General features: G+C 30.3%; 3 protein-coding genes across 4 annotated transcripts; 1 reads left to right on the top strand and 2 right to left on the bottom strand.

The window, feature by feature from the left end:
- Positions 1 to 920: 920 nt before the first annotated feature.
- Positions 921 to 4,848, top strand: LOC111040921. The gene is made up of 3 exons (XM_022324994.1): positions 921 to 1,206; positions 4,213 to 4,345; positions 4,421 to 4,848. The coding sequence occupies exons 1-3, from the start codon at positions 1,068 to 1,070 to the stop codon at positions 4,569 to 4,571; spliced, it is 423 nt and encodes a 140-aa protein (XP_022180686.1). The 5' UTR covers positions 921 to 1,067; the 3' UTR covers positions 4,572 to 4,848.
- Positions 4,849 to 4,953: 105 nt separating this feature from the next.
- Positions 4,954 to 6,748, bottom strand: LOC111040923 (metallo-beta-lactamase domain-containing protein 1). Of its 2 annotated transcripts, XM_022324997.1 has the most exons (3): positions 6,387 to 6,748; positions 5,783 to 5,807; positions 4,954 to 5,704 (listed from the first exon to the last, which is right to left on the bottom strand). In XM_022324997.1, exon 3 carries the CDS (start codon positions 5,676 to 5,678, stop codon positions 5,136 to 5,138), a length of 543 nt encoding a protein of 180 aa, XP_022180689.1. In that variant the 5' UTR covers positions 5,679 to 5,704; positions 5,783 to 5,807; positions 6,387 to 6,748; the 3' UTR covers positions 4,954 to 5,135. The 2 variants fall into 2 exon arrangements, with proteins under 2 accessions (XP_022180689.1, XP_022180688.1); XM_022324996.1 differs by having other exon boundaries at positions 4,954 to 5,807; positions 6,387 to 6,747.
- Positions 6,749 to 8,111: 1,363 nt separating this feature from the next.
- LOC111040922 (polycystic kidney disease protein 1-like 2) lies at positions 8,112 to 19,339 on the bottom strand. The gene is made up of 14 exons (XM_022324995.1): positions 19,247 to 19,339; positions 19,038 to 19,178; positions 18,619 to 18,965; positions 17,688 to 17,791; positions 17,517 to 17,628; positions 16,913 to 16,977; positions 12,860 to 12,980; positions 12,599 to 12,782; positions 12,374 to 12,529; positions 11,876 to 12,081; positions 11,692 to 11,795; positions 11,283 to 11,489; positions 10,983 to 11,206; positions 8,112 to 8,945 (listed from the first exon to the last, which is right to left on the bottom strand). Exons 1-14 carry the CDS (start codon positions 19,337 to 19,339, stop codon positions 8,256 to 8,258), a joined length of 2,754 nt encoding a protein of 917 aa, XP_022180687.1. The 3' UTR covers positions 8,112 to 8,255.
- Positions 19,340 to 22,485: the final 3,146 nt, after the last annotated feature.

Below are 22,485 nucleotides of genomic sequence, written 5' to 3' on the forward strand. Positions count from 1 at the left end.
ATTGGTTTTCGTCTCGGGCCATAACACGCCGAGGCCTATAAGACCGATGACGGGGTCCCCCTACCCTAGAGATGATGACATAAATCCGTCATAATTCCGATCCTTTGTACACTTGCTAGCGCAGATCAACAAACTCGTCCGTTCAAAAACGAATAACTCTTCGCATAATAAAATTATATAATCGTTATACTATACATAGGGTTAGGCGTGTTTTCTGCGGTTTTATAAACATGGGTGTAGTTATGTTTGTCGCTACAGCTTAGAGAGTTAGAGCCCTACTCATTGTGGTGGAGGGAGAGCTAGGGGGCAGCTCTGGGTCCCGGCATAATTAGGGCCCCCCAAATAATACTGTAATACGGTTTATTCATATACCAATCAACATTAATTAATTACTCATAGACTTATGTGGTGTAATCTTAAAAATTAATTGACTATAAAAAAACCACTGGATTTATAATTCAGGCCGAGAGGCCACGCCAAAAAATTATCCCCAGACCCCTAATTTCTAAGTAGGGCTCTGATATATAGCTTTGGATGGGTACTGGTATAGTGGTATGTAATAATAGGTAGGTATATATATGCGCCCGAACACAATCGGAGATCTAAAAAATGAATACATCGATGGACGATTTGTTTTTTTATTTATAAGACAATGGGTCACAAACACATTCTACACAGCTATACCTACTGACTATTTACACAAATATATTATGTATTTATATAAGCAGTAGGCACTTAGGTAACAACTGCGCATGTTTAATGCCAGGTACCTACTTATTATTATACCTATATGTTTATGGTACCTACTTACGTACAGCACGCTGTTCGTGTAGGTAAATAAATTATTAAAATATTGCAATCGATAACCAGAGACAAAAAAGGTTAGCCGTTGAGGTTATCGCAGGTCTTGGTCTCCTCGTTTTAAAATTATTACGCGCATTAGTTACGTCCTTCGCATTCACGAATATTGCGCTCTATTGTTTATTGTCACAAATCGCATGTACATATAGGTGTTGCTAATTATTTTGTTTTGTTTTACCGTCCACTGTACGTCACACCATTCGATCATGTCGAAACTGACTATCATCTTGTCAATGGCCACGCTGTGCTCTCTGTCCGCGGCGGCCCCAGACTTCTACAACGATAAAGAGAACGTACTGCAAGCCGAAGGGTTCGGAAATGAGGAAATCAAAGAGTCCAACTTGAGTGAGTGAACATGAAAATGTCATTAATTTAGGTGATAATTTACCTATTCATGTAAAGGTATTACCCAGGTATAATGGTTACAATTTATACCTATTTCAATATAATATTTTTTTTGTAATACGCATGTTTGATAAAAGGCAGTCAATTATTCATAATTTTATCAATAAAATAATATAATGGCGTACCTCTACGCCCTATAACATTTTTGTTAAAATTTTGATTTTTTTTTTCTTAATCTCTAATAATTTAAGTATAGGTATGATAAGGTAATCATAGGTACCTATGTAAATACAAAGCTAAAGTCTATAATTTATTAATTATATTATAATTAATTATAATCAGAGTATAAGTCCAACTGTCTAAGTACCTACGTACTATAGTTACGTATCCTCTATGACCTATTGTGGTTAGCAAATAGTCTAAGCGAAACTAACGGTATTTGCATACCTAAATTGATGAATTAATGATTTCATTTGATACATGTGAATAATCTTATTAGGAATTCTCCGAATTACCATTTCGGTTGCCCGCCATAACATTACCTACGCCATAATTAAAGGCCTCATTAATCCTTATCTATGCATAAAATAGGGTCTATTTTGAGACAAGAATTCGACTAACACTATTTATACATCTACCTATATAAATACAAAGTGGTACTAATAAAGATAAACATTAATTTTCTCGAAAAATCTTAACGACTGCAAAATTTTTTTTTTATTTACCTACCTAATTGGATGCAATTTCAAAACAAAATTAATAAGAAAAAATGTTTTTTTACTATCATTTTTATCGTTTTCTAATGTTTATAGTATAATATTGCAGGTAATTATTAGACAAATGGGTGCTATAATTAAACCAAGTAAATATATATATTGTTTTAAAAAAACTTAAAATTATCTAAAAAAAACATTTTCAAAAACATTAATCAATACTTTTCGAGAAATGTATGTTTAAATATTTAAAATAGTCATATGTAGGTATAATATTATTTTAACTACCGATTGATAATTTAAAAAATTTGTGATAGAATAGTAATTTTATTAGATAGGTTTTTTGACGTTCCGTGATTCTCATTTATTAATAAAAAAATAAGCGTCTGTCGTTTTTGAAATTATGACTTATGAGTGAAGCACTCAAGCGATGAATTTATTGTTTTGAAATAACGTATTTTTGATTTGTTTTGTCTTTACAGAACCTAATTTACAAATTAATCTGGAACAAAATAAACATTACAGAAAACGGGAGTATTTGAATATTAGTAGAATAGTATACTAGCTTTCAGTAAAATGTATTTTGTTTTTTTGTTGTCAACTAATCCTCCTAATTAATAATAATAAATAACCAAGGAGATTTGAAACCTAAACCAAATATTGATATTTTATCATTTACTAATTAATAGATATACTTACTTAACTAGTTTAATTTTCAAAATATGTTGACACTTTTTGAGCTATTTATATAATTATATGCATATTTCCATTTATGTACATGTGATAAATAATTTATTCGCCAGCAAAAATGAAGAATGATTGAATATATTATAACATAGGCCCCCTATAACTCATAAATTCTTATTCAATAATATTTTTTTTTTAAACATCAAAAATACAATCATGTTTTTTTTAAGCATTTTAAGTTCAATTTTTCATGAATTTGTCAAAATTACGAAATTTCAAATTATTGTGGCTACAAATGCATAAGCATAAAATTTAAAATTTTAATATCTATGGTTAGAATATTGAATACAAGGTTCTTCATGAGTTGATCTTCCAGCATTCTAAAAATAATGAAAATACATTGTCTCAATGTTTTTTTATTACTATTTTAGTAATGATGTTGATTTTAAAAATCTTAATTATAAGGACTTACAACTTTTTTCCACTGTGTATATTAGTATTTATTATTTTGTATGCCTACACAAGTTAATGAGGTATTTCATATAGGTACTTACAATTAATTGAATATCCTAATTCTTAATATTATAGCATAAACTAAAAATATATGAAAAACAATTGAATTAATTATTATTTAAATCATACCATAGTTAATTAGTTTAATATATTTGAAGTTGTTAATACATATTTTGGGGACTAAGGAAACTTAAAATTCATAATTTGAGTGTATTCAAAATAATGCCTACTATCGTCAGTAGAAATATTAATATTCTAAATTGAAGTAAAAATTAATTTTTAGTCATACAATAGAATTATTTAATTAAGTTAATATAAGATAAACCATAAATACAAGACTCTAGATAGTAGATAAAACTTTATAAAACACTTGATATTGAAATGTATATATTAAAAAAATAATACATTCAATACAAATTATGTGTAATAGTCAATTGTAGTAGTCAATTTTATAGTAATTACTTTTTTAATGGTAATTAATAGCCTGGTTGGAGTTTTATTGGAGCTTTGAACAGTAATGCTTGTAAAAAGTGAGCAAGTTTTATTTACTAAGCAGATTTTAAGGTATAATTTTAGTGATTGTTGAAGACAAACTGGAAAGCTCCGGTAATTAAGCGAAGTCAGTTATTTTAAGAGGCTTGAGGGATTCTCTTATTAATATTCTTAGCAGAACTTCAAATTAAAATATCATATGTCTATAATAGTTGTGAGGGTTTTGTAAAAAATAAATTCAATGGATAATGTTGAGTTTGGAGATGGAAATGGCCTTAACAAACGAAGACAAGAAGTTTACATTTAAGCGCCTTGCACTTATCCTTAAGATGAGAAGACCAGGTTAAGTATCTGACCAGTATTAGGCCAAGATATTTAACCTCAGATGAGTGAAGCATGAAAGTCTTATTAATTGTTATAGATGGACAATTGTAAGTCCTAAATGACTGAAATAATATAATTAAAAATATGTGGGTATCTTGGTAAATTAAAATCAACCAAAAAATAGTTTGTTAATTATATAAGTGTACAAGTACCTAGCTATTATATAAATACAAATTTTTATTCAATTTTAAACATTATTTTAAAACCAATATTACAGTTACAAAATGTTATGACGAGGAAACTAAATCAGCTTACAAGGTAGACTCCGTTTGGTATCCAGTGGGAAAATGTGAAAAACGAACTTGTTCTAGGCAAAAGAACTCAAAAACCCCAACAATCAAAACTATGGAGTGAGTCATAACAAAAATAAAAAAGTATAAGCCTCTGAAGAATTAATATAAATTGTAATATTTTTTTTGTTGCAGATGTGAACCGTGCACTTCATGTAAATTGCCTAATCATACATGCCAACCATTCCGAGCTGACAAAAATTATCCTAAGTGTTGTTCACAGTGTTTAACGAAGTCTACAGTACTTTTGAAAACAGAACCAAAGAAAAAATACCAAAACATTTAAATATTATGTTATTATTATTGATTGATGTTCTGAAACAAAAACCTTTAGGTACATTCAATCCTATTAATTATCATGAATAAAAATAATATAGGTACAATATACAATAAACATATCATAAATTTAATACAGTGAAGGTATCAACATTCAAATACAATTTGCTGTTATTACTCATTACTTATAACATAGTTAAAACACAGATAATTTTAATTGACAAGTTATACTTACATAATTATAGTTGTTATATTTAAAAAAATATATATGACAGTTAATGTCAACATAGGAACGAAAATATATTTGTGAAAAGATGTTGTATGATAATGCATTAAAAATTATCACCGTATATAATAATTTACAGAAAACAAGAATATTTTTTAAATCACCTATTCATTTAAATTCATAAAAATTTAACAAATAGATACTTGAATAATTGTTTATTGGTATCGTATTTTGTAAGTATAAATAATTATTTCATCACAATTGCTAACAATCACTTACAATTGTCTACATTATAGTATATATACATACTCAACAGTTTTAAGATTATTTCTATTTTATAATAATTGATCACTTGTATTTACTGGTAGAGAACATAGCACCATGCCCAGGAATAATCCAATCCACTTGTTCCATGATAGCTTTTCTATACTTTTTCTGTGAATCTGGATTTTCGCTACCAGCATTTAACCAAATGGATTCATCCATTATATCGTCTTCACATTCAAACAAGTCACCTACAATTGCAATTGATGCTTTGGTGGTTTGAACGATAACAGATACGTCTGTCAGTGTATGTCCAGGGGTTGAGATAACTAGAATACTCTCATCAATTTCATACACACCATCACTGTTGAAAAATGTACTGTCGTCATAGTACATCTGTTTGTAACTAATACATCGACCCACCAAATGCTTAGCATTCAAAAATAAGTTATTGTTACCCACATGATCAGAGTGGCCATGAGTACTAATTACATAATCAATGTCATCACATCCGATTCCATGTTGTTCAATAGCATTTATTAAATTCTTACCATCCCACGGGGTCATAGTATCAACAATAATGTTTTTAGGACCTTTGACCAATGTGCAGGTGCAATTAGCCAACATACCACCTTCTGTTGGCCGACTGTAGCCTACAAAAAGAACGTGAACATCGTACATGATAGAAGTGAGATGTATGTATGAAACTTTTTTTCTACGAAAATACTCACAATCACAGATCAAGTCGAAGGGTAACTGTTCAAAAAATAATATAGCTTAAATTAGAAATTAATTAATAATCTTATGTTAGTGCCTACACAACAGGATAAATGAAATGTATTCTTTGCCTATACAACAGAATTTCATCTATTCTGTGGTAGTATCAATAATTAAGTATAATATTATAAAATTATTGGTAAACTACAGTGTTTTACAGAATTATATAGAAAAAAGTGTGTATAGTATGGTTTATGGTACGATAGAAAATATAATATTCAACATGATAGAAGAAAGAGGTGTCAATGTACATTAATTTATTAATGACATATTCAACTTCTTAATTAATAACTAAAATTATATTGCAAATTAAATAATTATTTTTTATAAAAATGATTAGGTAATAAATATCAAATGTTGAGATTGAGTATTATTAATTTGTGTAAGGTAAGTATCATTGTTTACTGTTTAGTTGAACTTTGAAATACCTAGGCATTAAAATTTGTATTATTGAATACTGATTTAATAATTAAACAAAATATTTATTACAGAATTTACAACGGGTAACAAATTCCATAACCATTAAAAGTAAATGTAATAACTGTACTAGTAACTTACTGTTTTATAAAATATGCCACAGACTTCAATAGAAACTTACTAAGATAAGTAAGTACAGCTTAGACTCTAAAAGTCTGTCATTCTGTATATCTAACAGCTTAAACTTACGATTTACATATTAGGTAACTGATTAGTAATTACTAATTATATAGTTACATGGCGCATGCTAATAATTATTTATTTTGGTACCTAATATTTAAATACTTAATAGTCTTAACTCTTAATAGACATTACCTACTATTTAGACTACACTATTGTAATAGTACAAATTTATTACGACAAGTGAGAACTAAGAAGTCACTCAGAAAGTCAGAAATCACTCAAATCAGAACACTGTGATTAGTGTGATTATGATTGTTGATAGATAACAATGTATGTATATCATGTGTGTATATTATTAATGTTTTTTATCACTGAGATAGATAACAAATAACAATAAATAGAAAAAAATAAATGTTCACAGCAAGATTGTAGGGAACGATCAACGATGTTATTCGTGATTCACAGATTCAATGTTGAATGTACCTATTAGACATTAGTCAACAGATTGAAATATATTCCATTCAATCTACAAGAAGTATACAGTGTACTGTTATTAATGATCACAATTCGCAGAAATAACAATCAATACAAAAATTAAGACCATAGGACGTCAGTACATAATATGCACTCTCCAATAGGGTATAGAGCTATAATTAAGCTGTAAAGTTTAAGGCACTGGTAAGATATAGCCTTATAGGTGAATGGCGATCTAGAAGTTAAAAGAAAAAAATGGACAAGGTCAATGTTTTTCGAATTTAAATGCTTCAGATACCTGTTGCTGGCCATTTCCATAAATATTTTACTTGTTTTTGAATTTTGCGGTGCAAGGATTTACGAATGGGTATTGGGTTTCAACACTTATCTAGATAGTTCACGGCATCGGTTAGTTACATTTTTGCAAAACAAACATTTCAAAAATGTTAGTTTTAACTAGGAAAGCTTGAGATGTAAAATAGTTCTTCAAGTGCTTTTATGTTAGTTAGATTTTAAAGGGGTAGGAACGTCTTGTGACCTTCTAAACTGGACTTGACCATTAATAAAATGGCGATATAGACGTTGACCAAAAAAATGATTCGAGAATGTCAATGTTTTTCAAACTTAGGTGAGATCGTTACCCGTTGCTGGCCATTTTCATAAATATATTACCTACTGTTTTTGAATTTTTCGGTGGATTGATTTTCGAGTGACATTTCATGTCACTATGAGTGTGTTAGATAAAACATTGCAGTCACTGTCTACTGTCTAGTCCAGTGGTTCTCAACCGGTGTGCCACGGCACACTACTGTGCCGCGAGATCGACTAGATGTGCCGTGAGAAATCAGAAATGTCATACATATTTAGGTGCGTGGCGATAACCTAATGTCTTCGCCGAAGTTGCCAAATAATATGTTGTGGTTGTCAAGTGCGTGAGTGTACCGTGAAAACTTGTGATGTACCACAGTGTGCCGTGAACCAAAAAAGGTTGAGAACCACTGTCCACTGGTCTAGTCACTAGGCTTTGAAAAGTGAGTAATAATTTGACGGCGTTTTAAATTTGGATCGGTGCATTTGTCCTGCACCTGAACCGCTAAAAATACCTATTGCTTATTTATTTTGTTCAGCCATTTAGGTACGCTTTAAAGCTGCGATTCGTACTTATAGATAACAAGTATATAGTATTAAACAGTGTCGAGTATAAAATAATATTAGGAAATAAATTCAAAACTATAATACAGTATCATAATATAACAATAACAAGTAGGTAGGTAACAGGCATGGCGATAAACAGTATTAACGCTGTTTCGAACGAACAACAAATCAATAACAATCATTGACAATATCGGCACGTCATTGTCGAGTGTAAAGTTTGGACAGTACGTAGCGCTTGGTGATGATCGACACGACGGCGGCGTTTAAGAGCAGGAACGCGACGGCCGAGACGACCGTGGCCATCGGCGGCGGCTGAGTCACGTCGTTCCGCCAGTCCGTCCGGGACAAAACGAACGCGTTGAGGAACCCGGGGCCATCGCCGGCCGTCACGCCGCCCCAGGCGCCGTACGTGACAATCAGGCAGTAGGCGGCCACCGTGGCCGCGGGCCTCATCGACGCGCCCAGGGCTCGCACCACGTGCGACGCTCGTCTCTCGTACATGACCAGTTGAAACGTGCGGAACAGCGCCATGGCCACGATGACGGACGCCAGCGAGGCCACATGTTCGTGGGCCTGGCACATGTACGTCATGGTGCCGACGACCGCCGTCTCCTGGGCCACCGAGTACAACTCGTGGGCCACTTCCATCAACTGCCAGCGGCCGGTCACCGCGAACATCGCGCACATGACCACCGCCAGCACCGCACACTCGTAAGCCGCGCACAGCGCCCGGTACTCGCCGCCGCCGTAGTCGTACATGGCGGACACCATGTGCTTCAGAGAAATCATCAGCCGCACGGTCATCATTGCGTACGCAAACATGAACACCAGCGTGAACACGTACGTGCTCCACGTCACGACCACCGAATCCGAAGGCACCGACCACACCTATAAAATATATACACACGACAGTGATATCTTTTAGACACTATCATGATAAAATAGTTATTTTAGGCTGTGTCTAGAAACTCGGGTGCCTAAGCGTACATGATCACCCATCCGTGTACGATACCCGGTCAGTTAATGCGCATGCAGCGGTGTCCTCGTGGCCACGGGTCACAAGGTAACCACCAACCGCCTCATAACCAATCATTTTCTCTTATTACTCACAAGCACCACTCACAAATCACAAGTGTCTAGAGCACGGACTAAGATAAACTGGACTGGAAACGACTTGGTCGGGGGTAGTAGAGGAAGGGTCCTCAAATGTTACGACACCGCCACTCCCCCCCCCCCCCATCATAACAGGCCGCCGAAAGGTAACGTGCCAACTAGGGGTAAAAGCGCTCCTAGTAACAAATAAAGTTACTAATATTGTTTATTTAGAAGTTTACTATTTTGAACGACTTTTGGTCACGAAAATCCACGGATATTATGAATATTAAATTTGAATACGATACAATGAGTATATTATATTGATTTAATGTTTTCATAATTAATAATGTTATTGGTTATTTTGATCATTGTGTTCTTATAACACATGTATATATGGTGCTTTTACCCATAGTTGTACCTTATGGCGGCTTTAGAAACATTTGAGGGCCACTGATAAGGTAGTCTATACCAGTCCATTATATCTTAGTCCGTGGTCTAGAGCAGCGGTTCTCAACCTTTTTGAGTTCGCAACCCCCTATAATGTCACCAAGATGCCCAATGACACTTTTATGTAAACATTTAAAAAATTGAACCAACTGTAAGTTATTATTGCACTTATTTGTGTATATATTTTACAAAAAAAGGTATATTATGTACACTTCAAGGAACGTTTTTATCGACTACCGGACTATCCAAAAAAAAAAAAATATATATATTATAAGTTATAACACTTACTATTAATTATAAGATTCTAAGTGAAACAATTTTTTCCCACATGGATTGACGACCCTAAAATAATTGTGAACTAATAATAACCCGATTGAGAATCGTTGGTCTAGAGTTTAGACGAAGTGATTATTTTATTAATGAAATGTTGAATTTTTTTGTTGAAAAAAAAGTGTCCATTTTCCTGGCATATCCGCTATTGTGTATTCTTAAACGAAACCTAGAGCTTTTTTTTGTTTTTTATAGTTATCTTCTAACTATGTAAGCGTGAAATCTATACTTTCTCAGCTAATCTCAGAAACTACGCCATCGATTACGTCGAATTTTTTTTCAAATGATACATCAGTGACTCCCAACATTTTTACCACCACGGACCACTTCGATTTTATAGGTCGAGAATCATCTCAATTTCACAAAGACTAGGAAGACCTTTTTTTGCTCATTAACAAGAATACACAAAATGAATCAAAAAATATCTGATACTTACACACTTATAAGTTATAACTTTATAAGTTATAAAAGTGGAAAATACTTAACGGTCGTCGGCAGCAACAACGATAATAATATTAAACTGTTCCTCAATAATAAAATTCATAATTTTTTCAATATTTAAAATAATAATAATAATTTCTAATAGAAATCGAACGAAAAAATCAATGGGATCGAAGATCAACGGTTGGGAAACACTGTGATGGTCGATAGAGTATAACATGGTGAAGGTTTTAATTACATAAAATGTGCTTTAGGGCGACGAGCATAAATTCGGCTCATGGGAATCGAATATTTTTTTTTGTTTATTTAAATGGTTGCCATTGGTAACAGATTATTTAACTATTATAATTAGTTAGAAACATGGCATATTCCATTTTAATATAAGCGAATCATACACTCACTATAATACCCATCAATGGGTATTACAATTATAACTTATATGATTTATTTCAATGAAAATGTAGAGGTATACTTGTTAAGAATGTTGAGACCATTGGGACTCAAAATTGATCACCCTTATATTTAAATCCTTTTGTCCAAAAGCACTAACTAACTAACATTTACAAAGTTTTAAAAAATAGTAGGTAAACATTTGAACTGTATTTAACATACCTCACTATGTACTGTATATGATAGTCCCGATAAAGTTTGGAATTTTATTTTGAATACAGTAATGCAATTAATGTTAGGTGTGTAAGTATGAAATTCAATGACTAGATTTCTCGTTCTATTATCCAACCATCCATTTTCTAAGTGATCTTTTATATTTTTCTCATACTCCGATAGTTGTCCAGTTAGATCTAATATAAATCCAGAACTTTCTGTAACAGGAAACCCTAAAATATTTGAGTAAATTTTCTTCAGTACACTGTTTATTTTATAAGTAAACTTTTAATGGCAATGAATACATACATAGTCCGAAATATTTTATCACTGGTATAGACCTATAAACCCAAGCCGTAACATCGCTAATTTCGGTAGTTTTTATCCATTTTTCTTTGTAACTACCTGTATCGCTTTCCCATCTTAAGTTATTTTCTGCGATTCTATTTTGTTTTAGTCTAATGCCTCCGTTCACTAATTTACTGTTGTAAAAACTACACCAACCTCTTGCATTATCTATTAAAGACAATATATTGTAATACAATATAAATTTTTATAGTCAAAGACTTCAAACTTTTTAAGAAATAAGTAAGTAATGAGTTCGACAACTCAGTCAAATTTGTTATTCTTAATGATTACAATATGTTTATTTATACATTTATATATTACTTATATTTATAATTATTTTAATATTTTAAAAGTTAATAAACATTCATACTTTCACTTAGATATGGCATTGATTTATTGACTATTGGCATTCCACTATAGTATTCTCTGGTATGAAAGGGATTTAAAAGCGTTTCAGTTAAAAATGCTTTAATCCTAAAATAAAATTGTTATCAGGTCATACATTTAACTAAAAATAAATAGTTCATTTAAAGTTATTTCTATTTTTATGTTACATTTCCAAATCCATCATATTTTTTTGTAATAAGCTTTTGAGAAATAATTTGTTAATATTATTGGCATGTACGATATGTTTGTGATTGCTAAATGAATACAACCCACTAATACAACATAATGATATTAATATTAATAGCAGACATGTACCAACATTTTCTTGAAATCTTTCACGCCGCAATTTATCTCTAAACCTAGCTTGTAAAATCTGTAAGAATATTTAATTATTATTTATGATAGTATTGTTATGATTCCAGATAATTATATAAACAGTGTTTGGCACAATATGAATCACCTTTTTGGACGTCTACTCAATATTTCTATTATTTCTTTTATTTTACTCAATATAGCACATTAAAAAGAGATTACTAAAATACTTTTGCAAACATTCAAATTTCTAACCTACCTCCTATGTACCTACTATGATATTACATAGGAATAATAGGTTAATAAAAAATTTAAAAGCTTAAACCGATAAACATAAAAAAATATATATCTACTTGAGCAGATGTTGGTGTCATCGGGCTATACACATATCTTTTTCTGCGCTCTCGTAAACTTTGTATTAAGCGAATATTCTGTAATTGTTTCTTTGTATTTCTACGGAAATCATCCAGGTTAATTGTATATTTGTTTAATAATATATGATGCCGTCCCTACAATAATAAAACAATAATAAAAATCATTTAAATATTATATTTTTATCAATTTATTAATGGAGTTACATGATCGAGTTTAAATATTATTAAACTAAATATTAATATTTGCATAGGTTCAAATATGAATGCATTTTGTATAATCGTTATTAGCAATGTCATTAACCAGTGTAAGCTTTTCACTTGACCTATTTTCAATCCAAAGGTAATGATTACAACGATCGATAAAGCATAAATAAGTATGCTTAACACCCTGCATGAAAATTAAGTTTTATTAAGTATATTCACGGTTATTATTACAAGGCTTAGTAATCTTAAAATAGTACCTACCATCCAGCTATAAGCCAATAATTTATTACAGTTTTCTTGTTACTTTTATCTTCCATCTGAGCAGGCAAATATACGGTTTTAGGCGGAGCTATCAAAGCTAGTAACTTTTTCCACTTAGATTCTATGATAATAAATACACGATTTAAAATTATGTACCTACATTCGTAGGTACTTATTAATTTATTATTGTTTGTTACTATTTGTTATACTATATTATTTTTAGATCAATAAAATGAACTAGAAATGTTTTTTTAATTCAAACATTTATAAATCCTGCTTGGACCCAATAATACATTTACAAATATAAATGGGTAAGTTAATGAGCATAATTAAGGCTGATGAAAATACTCACCTAAAAAGTAATATTATGTCACTAATCACCATGATTAATTGTCCGATACCTATCGTATTATTTGTTTGGCTATCTCCCAGAATGTGGTATACCCATAGGCGGAGATCGGGGGGGGGGCTTACGGGGGCTTAGTCCCCCCAAAATAAATGATTTGAAGTTAAAGACCCCCTAAGAATATTAAACAAACAATACCGTAATTTTGTACAGTTTGCAGAACTTTTTTCATCATTTTATATTCTTATATCCACAATTATATAAGTGTACCTAGTACATTACATACACACTATTTACCAATTTATTATTTACGGTAACATACCGAACAATTAAGTCACAATTCACAATAATATTATATTATGTTTATATACCCAATATTGTACATATTTTGTACCCTGGCCATCTATATTGAATAACATACGTATTATACCATTCTATTTTAGATGGGAAAAATATTATTTCTTTTCCTAATTTTTGTTAATTCTCGAGAAGTGATAGCTATTATAGGACTATCGCTATAGCTGTATTAAACCTATCGTAAAGTTTATCGCGGATTGAATGAATCGTTAACCGTATTGACCATTTTATACTAAATTATATTTTACTTATTGTTTGATGTTCTTGGGAATACATTTCTTTTGAGATTGTGATTTAGATTTTTAATAAATAATTTAGTTCAAATATGTTTGAAATATTTAAATTTAAAATTTAAATCGTTTATTAATTATTCTTTTTTTATGTTTGTAACTATTTAAGTTGTTATGATAACGAGTCAACGGGAACAATTTTTTATGAGTGATCTAATGTAAAAATTAGTTTGTTGGGGGTGTGAGGGCAATGCCCCCACGGGTCTGTTTGTCATCAAATATTTGAGCCCCCCTTAATACTTCACAAGATCTCCGCCTATGGGTATACCGTCAATTTGTGCAATGTCTAAAGGCGGGTTTCCACTATATGTATGTGCCATGTACACGAAAAATGTTCAGCTATGCCCAACAACACGGTAACGTGGTTAATCGTGTGGTAACCTGACCTAAACAACAAATCATAGCGAAGGATTTGTATGCACGTATGCACTCACGTGTACAGTGGAAACCCGCCTTAACTATATTTAATAAGAATTGGTTTATAGCTTCCGATCTAAGTGTGTTTTGTGTTCTAATGCAGGTGGGATATCTACATCATTATTATTTTCGTATTATTTGGAACCACTCAATACAATAATACATAATATAATACATAATATCTGCAGGGTTAATGTAATAAAATAAATGCTTTTATAGGTAACGACAGCTTATAGATAGTTTAGTGTCGTCACTCGTTTGTTGTGTATAATCTACAGTGATAGTCGATTGTTACAAGTGTACAAGATACTTAAGCTGGGATAAGTTCAACGACTACACCAATCAACCCAGGACATAGCAAGTAAACCATATTATAAACATTAATTTATTTTATTTTGTTTATTACTATTCTTATGCGGGTATAAAAATAAAAATCACATTTTTTAGTTCCAAGTAGGTACTTCCAACCATTTCTAAATGTATAATCTCTATTCGATTTCAATTCGTATGTTCGAAAGCGTTTCGTGTTATTTCTAAAATAATTAATTAAAAAAATATGTTGTATGTACATTATAATAGAATATTATTATATTATTATCATAGGTATACTACGTAGCATATTATCATAACAGCCGACACAAACGTTTATTTGAACTCACTACGCATACAAAATAGTTTTAGTCGTAGAGAAGGGATACTTAACCCGTATTTCCGGGAGTCGTATGCCCGAAACGGTCCTGGTCTTTCGGCCAATAGAGTATAGGTATGATCGCAACTTTGTGATACGCAGGTGTCATAGCCGCCACTGACTGTGCATAATATGTATTATCACATCGATTTATTAGTTAAAAACTTAGATCATATACACTGGATAGAGCTATAGCGTATATCACGAGTAGTCCGTGTTTGAAGCAGACCTGTTCATGCCCGAAGTACTTATTACGCATGCGTGAGAAAAGAAATATATCGCGCGGGACGGGGAAGGAACAATAATGTGTTATAGTGATAAGGACGATTAGGTATACTGAATGCTTAGATCATATACTTTGCTCATGCGCCATAGCTCTATCCAGTGTATATGATCTAAGGTTAAAATATACAAAATTATTAATTCCATGGCTAAATAAATCACTGCTGGTTGAGATTCCTTCCCATGCTAAATCACGCAATATAGATTAATAATGTAGGTATAATAGTGCCTGCCAGATATCTTAATTCGTGGTACGTGCGCATCTCATGACTAAAATTCGTCTCAATGCGATCATACCTAATTATTTAGCCATGTACAGTGTACTAGACGAAACGCAAATATTGTTTTGGCATTTTTTTTTGAACAAGGATTTTGAGAAATCGTATAAACTGCAAACGATTCCAACGATTTCATCTCGTTCTAACTTTCTCCTAGAAGTCAATAATCAGTATTTTCTCGTTGGATTTAAAATGTACAGTGTCGCCAATGTCAGTAGGTGTTACAAGTCTGCAAGTTTCATTATTAGTTTTTTTTTAAATAAATATTTCTTTAAATTGGCAAACGAGTGTTTATGTAAAAGTTTGGAAAAATCCCGTGGCGGCTATGGCAAAGTTTCATGAGATCTCATATTAAAAGAGCTCATGGCGGTCAACGTGTTAACTTGAAAAAAACGGATTAGAGCGAAGGCGGTCTACCATATATTATCTAGGTAAGTATTTAATGATATATTATTGCTATTAAAGTAGCTTATTTTACTGTTATCCACTAATTGCCGTTGACAGGAATTTGCATTGTTGGGGGGGGGGGGGGTTATATGTATTCATTACTTCTAAGATAAAAAAAATTGAATTAAAAAATGTCAATGTATGTATAATATGCAATATAATAATATATTTTAAGTTTCAAGTATTTGAAATTGGTTACTCGGTGTGGTAAAAACATGCATCAAATCGTCGCGTGTATGACCTCAAATAAAAAAAATTAATAATTATATTTTAAAACCAAATTCACGTTTGTAGCTTATAAACTACTCAACTTAATTTGATTGAAAATCCCAGAAGTTGATTTTAGAAATATCAGAAAAGTGTAGAGAGTAGTTTGAACCACATAAAAAATGTATTTATTTTTAAATTATTTCACGAAGAGAGGTCCACCAAAACCAGTTAATGACACCTACTCAGTGCTATATTTTATATTTTTAATTTTTTTACGGGTGAAGTCAGGTTTGATAGATTGTAAAATATAATTTTCGGTTCTTAGACGAGCGAGTATTGGTCTTACAAAAATGAGTCTGTCATTATGTATCTGAAATTCAGAGAATTTGTTTCAGTCTCCAACATTAAGAAACTTGGTACTTTGGTGGGAAGGAGGAGGTTCACAAGGTGTTATAATAGATGCATACAATTATAAAATATACATATATGTGATTATTTTATCAGGGTTTGATATTCAAATTTTGACAAAATTGGGTAGGTATTCGTGAAATGACCTATAATTTTCTTTAAGTGAACTATCATTTTCAATTTTTACGTGGTATTGGAACTAACATTATCTAATTCTTTAACTTTTATGGCAACTTACATAATATGCATTTATGATATCATGCTATGTCCCGTGTATAGGGATTTAAAACCACCTATTTATCTGATATATTATAACACGTTTTAATGTACCTTTTATTTGATCATTTTTTTTCTCTTGTTGAACAACATAATATTTGTTGTAGCCAGAACTTTTACTGGAAATAGATTTAAGAAACCATTTTATAATTAAATTTTAATTTCATTAAATATTTTAAATTATATTTAAAATCATAACTTAAAATAATTAAATAGTACAAATAGTACTGATATCAGGGACGGATCCATGGAGCGGGCCTAGCCCCCCCCCCCCTGGACATATTACTTCCCAAATTGTTTAATAATTGTACAGATCCTAATATTACTATATTTAAAATTATATGTATGTCTGATGATAAAATATATTATTATACGTAACATTTTGGGGTGCACCAACTAAGATAGTACTATTTTAGTTCATGGTGGACAGTGATTCCAATATTGTAATTTTACATTAACAAAAAATTGTGCCCCCCCTCCAGATCTTTGCTCTGGATCCGTGTCTGACTGTGTACTTATGTAGTACGACTGGGTTTTAATTAGGAATATTAAAGTTTAAAAAAAGAAAATTAAATTATTTATAAATAAATGTGAGTACTAGTACCTACTAATTTAAAATGGGTATAAACCAAAAATATATAGTATATTATGTATTTACTGAAAACAATAACTAGTGCCAAACGTCATAAATAAGCTTATTAAACATCCTTGTATAGAAATAGAAATTTGAGAATATGTTATTTCAAATTTCAAAAAATTTTCTTCGTCATCTGTACAAACATTAATTGTATGTTATTTAAATATATTTTTTATTTGTGAGTTGACTTACTGTCTATAAAATCATAAAATAATAAGCTTGTAACCATTGCACTCAATAATAAACATATTATTTTGTTCAATTTTTGACATCGTGTTATTAAAGATCTTGGATGACTAAACATAATAAAAGAACATTTTACTTTGTTTGTTCTAGTAAATTTGAATTAGTTGTATTTAAATCACTGCTTAAAGTCTTATACAAACTTAAGATATTAATTGTAAAAACTTGACGTTTTAATATTATTATTGACTTTATTACATGTTTCATTATACATAGTTATAATATGAAGGGAATTGTAAACGGTCAGTTATTGCAAACAAATGTTGTATCAAACAGTCGACTTTTTCAAATTTCATTCCCCAATTTCTTATAGATAGATAAGTACATAATTACATTTAGTTTGAATATTATTTAAAATGTATGGCATTTTAATTGTTGATTATTCGGGATTTAAATTTAAAATCTTAAAATGTGTCCTGTCCGGTTTCAAATAGACATATTGACAAATGCGAAACAGTTTTCTGAAGTCTTATCTCATTGTTAAATCTATTGTCTATCTGTAGGATTGACAAAGAGTACATATAGGTACAGATAAACGTACATTTTTAAGGCTATTTCTTTTACACACCGTCACATATCATTTTTATGATAACTTACCACACACTCACGCACATTGAACACGTAGACGCGTTCATAGAAAATCGTCAATAATGATTCCCATTAAAACTTCGGTATTTTTTAAAAATGTGTAATATTATAAATGTCTATAATCTATATTCTATACAACTCTGTATAGTGTATAGGTATTATAGGGATATATTTCTTTCTTATTTTTAATTGACCTTAGTGTATAATAAGAATCATCGGAGTATTATATACTAAGTACTATGTAGTAGGTATTTTAGTTTCTGTTTTTGTTTTTAAATATTATAGTTGTTACCGTATAAATACACTTGCCCATAGATATTCTTCACGTATAGTTAATCCAACATCATCTATAGGTTTTTTTTGCCAATCGTAAGGCGCTCCTACAATAATAACGTGCTCAATATCTTCAAACGAGCTTATGGTCGTAAACCATCTTTCCACATTGAAATTCCATTTTTTATTTTTTCGCACATCGGTGACTTCAATGCGTTTACAATACCAGTTAGGATTATTTCCATAATTATCGTGCCATATATGAATAGACTTAAATTCACCGAGACTTGTTGGTGTAAAAATGATAAACCAATCGTCATTGAAACGCTGCAAAACGTCACACTCTGAATTGTACAACCAATGGATCTGAAGCGGTTAAAAATATAGTAACTATTAACACGGGTTATCAGGGAGAAAAAAAATACAAATTTTATTCACTCGACTGCTGCTAATATTCCCGTGTAATTGTAGGCATACATTAGCCGTAGTTCCAGCACCAGCGATGTCTCCCGTGTATACCGTCACTAAATAAGCTTCATCTTCTCCCGGATAGTTATCATGGAGAATTACAATTTCACCCTAAAATGCACTACCTATATTTTACGAATTTATGTTTTTAATAGTGAATTGCTAAACCTATGCTTTACCCTCGATACATCTTTTTTGTCCTGGTATTTTGACCAAATTAATAATGTTGTGTATATTAGAAATACTATTAAAACTGTTATCAGACAAACCATATTATTTATAATGGAATCAGTATGATTGATGCCTGTAACTGTATCTATTACATCAGGTAAAGTATAAAATATTCCACTAAACAACGTCGTATGTTTAGATTGACAGTGAATGTTATTTTCTGTGGTATTCGAACCCACCTATAGAATATGGTTGATTACAATTCATTAAGACTAATACTTAGATAGGCAACTATTATTTTAATATATTACGATTATTCCGTCAGATGCCCATTTTACTCCACTCCAATACAAACACTGCGGACCATATATGATCAATGAAAAGTTAGCGTACTTGCCCCGATTTAATTTTTCTTTCTGAAATAAATAAAATAAACTTTTGTCATTAAATTTTTTAACTTTCAAATCATTGAAAATTCTGCGTCTTGCGAGTTCCGTATTATATAAATTGAATAATAAATTGAATAATAATAAATATCATATATTGGAGAATTTATTTTGAAGATCAACATTTTACCGTAAAAGCTGATACACCAATGTAATGTATGTCATTTCGATGTTTACTTAGTGTTTTCAATGTTAATTCATTATTTCCACCAGCTTTCAAATTAATCACATACTTCGAGCTTTTCATTACTTTAATATCTGGTCTTGTATTTCTTAACCATGCAAACTATATATAAATATATAATATACATAATATGTAGTACAAATATTTCAATAACATAGTTGTGCAATACATTTGTGTGTGTTCATGGTTTTCTTCATTTAAATAACTTACTCGTAAATCATATGTTGGATCACTTAATGTAACAAATAATTCACTAATATTTTTCATATCTACTCTGAACACCAAAATATTTTTATCAAACTTAATGCTGTTACTATTTTGTGCCAGAATCTGAACTGAATAATTTCGTGTCTGTTTCTTTTTAGTTTCGTTTTTTCCAAAGTTTAAATCAATATAATTGTTAAAACTATTGTATGTGGTTATATTTTTTGAATTCGATTTATCAAAATGTAACAAATCTAATGAAACAATTGGCATGATAACCTCAATCCCTTCTAATTCATCAAATGTTTGCATCAAATTTTTTTCAACGTGATAATTCTAAACTTGTTAAATTAATGTTTATAATTTTTCAAATTAAATAACTTTATTTTAGAAAGTATTTTACTGTTATTCCCACGTTGTCTCCCTTTAATAGTAGTTCATTTGCTAATGATTTTCCAATAGCATCATACAAAAATGATTTTGATTCCACTTGAGATGACCTGTTTCTAAACCACCCAGGTAATAAAACCTATTAAATAAAAATACTTTATGGTTGATATTAATGTTATACTCAATTACAGTGGTGCGATCAGAATTTGTTCAAGGGGAATTTCGGATAATGTTGTATACGTGATTCCCCATATCATTTTTATTAATTCTAAAAAAAATTGGATGAATACGGTTCAAGGGGGGAGGGGGGTGTACAGACACACTAAACACGGTAACAAATCCCTTGGTCGCACCACTGCTCAATTATGAGTGTTAGTATACACATGATTTTAGGTCGTCATCCTCGTCCACACAAGAAATTTCTCTTTTGTAATTCTTCAGGTTGAGTATAACTGATTTTCCAAATGATTTTATAAGATTGTCAATATATTGAGTGATTTTATTCCACTAACGGAGTATGGAAATGTGTGCGTCAATATAATGCATAAAAAAACATTATTATTTTACTAAAACTAAATAATTGTATACATTAAACCATTACGTTTTCAAATGACGACCAAAGATAACGTTCAGAACCATCTGGATTTTTATTGTTGTATTTTATATTATTTATTATAAAAATTAAATTTTCCCGAATTTTTCTAGTATTAAAAATATTATTGTAAATTTCAATAATGGTTAGTAAGTAGGTATATAGTACTCATATAATAATTGATAAAAATTCACCTTTTTATTTCTTCTATTTTGTTTATTTCTATCATTATATTATACTCATTAGACAATTCTATATATTCAAACAATGCAATAGAAATTTTGAGAAATTGTTTGGCTATTCTTAAAAGTCCAACTACTTTAATTGTACTTTTATTAGCATAATAATAATCCTCAACAACTTTTTGAAGAATTAATACGAACTGATCAATACAGAAAATATTCTTAGAAATACAATTCTGTAATGGGATCTGAAAATAATAAATTATAGAAAAATAATTAGGCTAACATTATACTGTAATATATTTATATAACTCATATAAACTAGGTTCATTCTGTTACAAATTAAAAATATAAAATTGTTTTATTTATTTTTTATTCCACGATATGTATAAAATGTATATTATGTTTACAATAAAATTAAAAAATATGAATTTAATTTGACTTAGTGATATTTATAATATTCGTGTTTAATAAAAGTCATAACATTGGTATGATTAATTGGTAATGTAAGATAAACTAAATTTATAGTGCAGACAGTTAATAGGTATGACTGTAATAGGTAGGAAGCCAAAGTTTTGAAAAGGCTTGTTTGATTTTTTGGCCTTGTTTAAATTCTTATAGGGTTATAAATATTTTAACTATAGCATCTAACATTTAATATATTTTGTTTCTCATTTTAATTTGAAATAATTATTCAACTGCTGAATATTTTAACATTTTATGAAGTAAGTACAAGTAAAGTACCTTTTTTGAACATATTTATTTAGTTTATACATTTTTGTAATAAGCTTTTTAAACTTTCTTAACTTAACTATTTATACTGTTTTATTTTATTGTTCATTATTACATTATTACATTATTTATCTCAACAATATTTTACCTACTGGTACTTTTCTACTTAGTTTATCTGTACCTGTTTACTATAACACTTTATTAAGTGGGTTAAAAAACAGATTTTAGTGCATATGTTAATATAATAGTATAATTTATGATCTAACATAACCTACCTCTTAAAGTTCTAAGAATCCCTCGTTTTCAATTGATATTTTTGAATTTGAATTTTATTTATTGGATATCTTTTATTTGGTTTATCAAAATATAAATTGTTTTAGATTCAAACAATGTTGTTTTAAACTTGTTTACGTTAAATATTTAAATAAAATATAAATATAAATATGAATATTATTTTACTATCATTTTGTTTTGAACTTCACCTTATTTAATGCTTTGAACAACTTTTTAAATTGAT

Source organism: Myzus persicae, unplaced genomic scaffold, assembly GCF_001856785.1.
Source record: "Myzus persicae strain clone G006 unplaced genomic scaffold, MPER_G0061.0, whole genome shotgun sequence".
Taxonomy (NCBI): Eukaryota; Metazoa; Arthropoda; class Insecta; order Hemiptera; family Aphididae; genus Myzus; species Myzus persicae.